The sequence below is a fragment of the Juglans regia genome, chromosome 10 (assembly GCF_001411555.2).
Source record: "Juglans regia cultivar Chandler chromosome 10, Walnut 2.0, whole genome shotgun sequence".
In the NCBI taxonomy this organism is placed as follows: Eukaryota; Viridiplantae; Streptophyta; class Magnoliopsida; order Fagales; family Juglandaceae; genus Juglans; species Juglans regia.
The window spans coordinates 20,582,929-20,588,281 of NC_049910.1; the positions used below are offsets into that span (position 1 = coordinate 20,582,929).

The window sequence follows — 5,353 nt, forward strand, 5'->3', positions numbered from 1 at the left end:
CACTTACAATACATATACCCCGACATTGTAGTCTTTTGGTTCTAGAAAAGCTCTCTTCAACTCCAAAAATGCCCCCAACCCTAATCCTCATATACTTTTTCTCACCTACGATAATAAAGCTTTAATCATTGAAATTATCCTTTAAAAGCACAATGGCATTTTGGTTGTTTCTCGAGCGAGTAGGGGCATTTCAATGACAAACAAACAGAAGAAACTAAAATCCCCTCGAAAATCACGTACAACTTCACATACTTTGATAACCATGATCCGTTCGTTGCTCTTTGATTTCTAGTATAAATAAAATACAAGCATATGCATGCAGCACGCAGCGAGTGAACTTACATTTTCAGTCAATCATTCGAAATGGCTTTGAAACTAACAAATTTGGCAACTCAGCTGTTGTTTCTAGCCACATTGCTCGTCCCAACAGCTTTATGCCATGCCAACCAGACTGTGGCATCGGATCCAGAATCAAACCTAGACGCATGGATTGCGCTAAACATGAAAGAGTACGAGGAGGCTTCAAAGCACACCCTTTTCAACAACGCCCTAATCGCATCCCTTAGCAAAGCTCCAATGAAGATCATCAAGGTCAGAAAAGATGGTGCTGGAGATTTCAAGACGGTGACCGACGCCGTTGAGAGCATTCCGTCAGGAAATACAGACCGAGTGATTATATATATTGCTGGCGGTAATTACAAAGAAAAGGTAGTCGTCGATAGGTCGAAGCCCTTCGTGACGTTCTATGGGAAACCGGGCAATATGCCCACCATAACGTATGACGGTACAGCAAAGAAATACGGAACCTGGGAAAGCGCCACTGTGGCCATTGAGTCTGACAACTTCATGGCAGTCAATATTATCTTTGTGGTGCGTTTTTGCTTTTCTTTTCTTTTCTTTTATTTTCTTAGAAAATATTATAAAACGTTTGTTTATAATACTATCTGTTTTGTGGATGGTGTTTACAGAATTCATCTCCAAAGCCAGATCCCAGAAAATCCGATGGACAGGCAGTGGCATTGAGGATATCAGGGGACATGGCAGCATTCTACAGTTGCAAGTTCATAGGATTCCAAGACACCTTGTGTGATGACCGGGGTAGGCATTTGTTTCAGAGCTGCTACATCGAAGGGAGTGTTGATTTCATATTTGGAAATGGAAAATCCCTCTACAGGGTAAGCTGCAAAAAATACCAAGCCATCCATCCATATTTCTAGAGTTGCATGCTAATAATTTCTCATCTTATATATGTATGTATTAAGTTAAGAATGTATAAATATGCAGGACACCACCATAAAATCGGTTGCAGAGAATTTGGGTGTGATCGCAGCACAAGATATGAATGGCCAATCAGGGGACAGCGGGTTTGTATTCGTCCATTGCAAGATACAGGGGACTGGCGATATGTACCTTGGTCGAGCATGGAAGGAGACATCTCGGGTTGTGTTTGCCTATACATACATGGGCAGTAACATCAATAGTGGCGGTTGGATGAAGTCTCAGCACCAAAAGTAGGCATCAAATTACCCATCAATAGTGCAGTTTTCTTCAACATTTTCTTCATGTTATTAATTCACAAAGGTATGGCGTATTAACATGATTGCATGTTACATTGTAGGAATGTGTTTTATGGAGAGTACCAATGCTCGGGCCCAGGGTCAAGTGCCTCCAACCGCAAATTTGGAAAGACTCTTTCTGACGATCAAGTAAAGCCCTTCTTGAGCACCACTTTCATCGGAGGAAGTCAATGGCTTGTCCCAATTCCAAAGATTGGTTAAAAACTCATTACAATTTGCCAAATGCATAACGGCAACTTTTCTCTAACTGGATATAAACATCCAATACATTCATACACAGTTTCATTTAATTTTCTCCTTTTTCTAACATTATGTTTACATTATTTATATCAGTATAAAGAGATAAATTCCATAATTACTATGATGTGATGCATGTATAGTATATTATATAAATATATTTATTTACTAATATTATGGCTAACCAAATTACATATCTCAAAATCCATAATAAACCCAAAAGTTATATATATTTTGTTTGCAGTACTAAACACGTATAACCCTGTCAATTATCAAAGTATTAGTCACTAATTAGCCAATACATAAAAATAAATAAAAGAAACAAAGAAATAAGCTTTTGTAACACCCTGTCCCCCTAAGCTAGAAAAGTTAGAGAACCAAATACTACTAAGCTCAAAACATCATGTTCATGAACCAGGGATGAAGAATTCCATATATTTATAATTTATGAGTACTTTTGTGATGCCCCCAACCGCCGCTTGGGATAAAACAGAGACTTAGAGCGTCGGGATATACAACACAAGGTTACATACTCTCGTACATGACAGTTATTATGCAATGCATCCTAGTATGCAACTAGAAGTATGCAATAATCGCAGCGGAAATAAATGTGAAAGTATAACTTATGCCATAATAACTAAAAACATCACAATTCATTTGTGATAAATCAAGCAATACATGAAATGCAAAAAAAACATGTCTCTCATCCAGTTTCCTTAACATTTTCAGAGAAATGGAGACACATGTTTTCATTCAATGAACATTGTGAGTGCCTGCCGGTGTCCGTAGTACAACTCATTTTAAGACTACGTTGTCTATATACTCATTCTCAATGCATTGATAAATATAACATAACATCATAACGTGTACACCTACCGACATTAGGTGTCATAACATGTTAACTTCGCTCCAGTGTTCTTTAAAAAGAACCAATTTGAAGTATGTTAACTGTTTTTTGTCAACCTAGATGTTACCACTCCATTCTTAAACACTCTAAAGTGGACAAAAGAGTTCCACTAGGATAATTTCTCATCGTACCCTTTGGGATCGTGACAAAATTTGTTTTCATACTATGCTTAAAAAATATTTTTCAAGACATGTGCATATGTTGTAACGCCCCAAACTCGATTGGCCTGGAGAATTACTACCTGTCACTTAAGAACATGTCTCCCAACACAACTAAAAAAAAACTCCAAAACTTTGTTGGCAAAACTCAATATCCTGTATTCTAAATAACCACAATGAAAAATTTACAAAGTCATTACTGCAACAAAATAAACTTAGGAGTCCAAAATCTTCCTGTAGTCATAACAAACCAAACTAATACTTTCATAAGTCTTACTAAACCCAAGCCCAAGATATAATTAAATCTAAAAGAGATTAAAACTAAAGGACATCAGAATTCCTTCTTCAAACATCATCTCCCAGCTTAAACATGCTCACCAATCTAATCCAGTTCCTCAGTTGGACTCTCCACATCATTTGAAAAATATTATGAAGATAGGGGGTGAGTTATCAACATCTCAGTAAGCAGAGGACATATGCTAGTGTGCAAACATGAGCATTTACAAAGTATAGCATGCAGAACAAAATATTTTCCAGAGTTATCATGCAGAACAAAACATATTTTCAAAAGTAACAGAACGATGGTTTTAAGACACGTAAAACCCATAATACTTTGGCATAACATAAACTGAGTATCATCATAAGATCAAAACAGAGCATCACACAGAGTAGAGACCATGTTTCACCCCCGTGGTAGGGTTGTGCTAACCCCGGTGGCCAAACCAGGCAGAGACAGAGGTGAAATCTTTCATTTATTCTTCTCAGAGCCCCGAGTGTGCACATAGGAAAGACCACAATAAAACCACTTTGTTTCCAAAGTGGGTGCACTCAGAGACAGAGAAGTTGGTACCAACCCAAACAGAGCAGAGCATAACAGAGCAGAGCAAAGCAGAGACAGAGTCAGATACAAATACCAGTACACCATGCCAAAGGTTTTCAGATGTTATATCAAAATAATACAGAGTACCAAAATAGAATCAGATAGTGTACACACGCTGACAACAAAAGCCAGAACATCTTTTTAAATAGATGCACAATTTTTCATATTCTGAATATCGCTCCCTTTTTTAGATTTCAGAAACCACATGATAGAATTTAGTTTATGTCCACACAATGCATGTCAGAACATATTTTTCCTTTTACACATAGATTTCATGAATAATGCAAATAAGCGACCGAGGTTGATCTTTGTTTTCACAAGTTCCCATCACATTACAAAATATGCAAGTTTTCATAAAATCAACCTCAGTCGTATTAACTTGTATAAAACCTAGCATAGGAACCCCGCTTACCTGAACAACTTAGCTTTTCAGAATTTTCCTAAAATATGTCGAGTCGAATATAAATCGTCACCTATAAAAAATAATCACATAATTTCCGTAAGTTTTCAATCAATCATGGATTTCGATATTTAAGTCTAAGCTTCTAAAATAACCTATTTTAATATCTCAACACTTAAAACCCTCATAATCCCAAAATATATTATCACTTCCTAAAAATCACCAATATCCACCATGACCAACGTCAAACTCAAAACACCAATATTTAAACCCGAAAACAGCCAACAAATTTCATAGCATAAACCAATCTCACACAAAACACTCCATCATCAAATCCAACCGACCTCCTTACTCCTCGGACTCAGTCCGACACAACCAACAAATTCAAAGTAAATATGAATTAGCGTAGAAATACATTTAAATCTCAAAAGTTCTTTGGGAAAAATATTTACAATGCTATAATATAATTTTTGAAAGATCACGGAGGTGCTAGAAGCGGCAATGCAGCAACAAAACAGTGTCAAATGCACTGTGGCCGTGGGTCTCAAAAACTAGTGGTGGTGGTGGTTGGATGTGGGTGGCGGCGTAGAGGGCGGTCGAAGGCTAAAATACCCAAAACGGAAATGTTGATGGTAGGGCTTCACCGGTGACAGATCGGAGGTGGGGTTGGGTCCATTGGGTTTCTAGGAAGTCGAGGATGATGTGGTGAGAAGATGGTGGCCGGAGGTGGTGCGACGGCGGTGCAGCGGTGCAAGGAGTGTCGTGGCTTGGTGATGCGCGTGGGAGCTAACGGCGGCGCGGTTGGGGCTGAGATTACAGGGGGGTGGTCGCCGGTGGCTGGGGAGGATGGTGGGCCGGGCGGTGTCGCACACGGCGGCGCGAGGCGGCGGGGCTGGGTGGATGAAGGAACGGACGGAGAGAGGGAGGGGGAGAGTCATGCGTGCGAGAAGAGGCCAGGGAAGAAAAGAAGAAAGAAAGAAAGGAAACGAAGAAAAGAAGAAAAAGAAAAGAGGAAAGAGAAAATGTAGGGAAAGAAATGAGGTTCAATCCCCACATCTTGGGTCACAAAAATGATCCAACAGAAACGATTTCAAAACAACAAGTAAAATAAAATAATTCAAACGTAGTGATTAAAATGAAAATAAATAATTAAACTCAACAATAAGTTAATTAAATATGAAAAAAAAAATTTAA

General features: G+C 38.5%; 1 protein-coding gene across 1 annotated transcript; it reads left to right on the forward strand.

Moving 5' to 3' along the window:
• Window positions 1-344: 344 nt before the first annotated feature.
• On the forward strand, window positions 345-1,791 carry LOC109019854 (putative pectinesterase 63). The gene is made up of 4 exons (XM_035695087.1): window positions 345-870; window positions 969-1,175; window positions 1,285-1,511; window positions 1,619-1,791. The coding sequence occupies exons 1-4, from the start codon at window positions 364-366 to the stop codon at window positions 1,776-1,778; spliced, it is 1,101 nt and encodes a 366-aa protein (XP_035550980.1). The 5' UTR covers window positions 345-363; the 3' UTR covers window positions 1,779-1,791.
• Window positions 1,792-5,353: the final 3,562 nt, after the last annotated feature.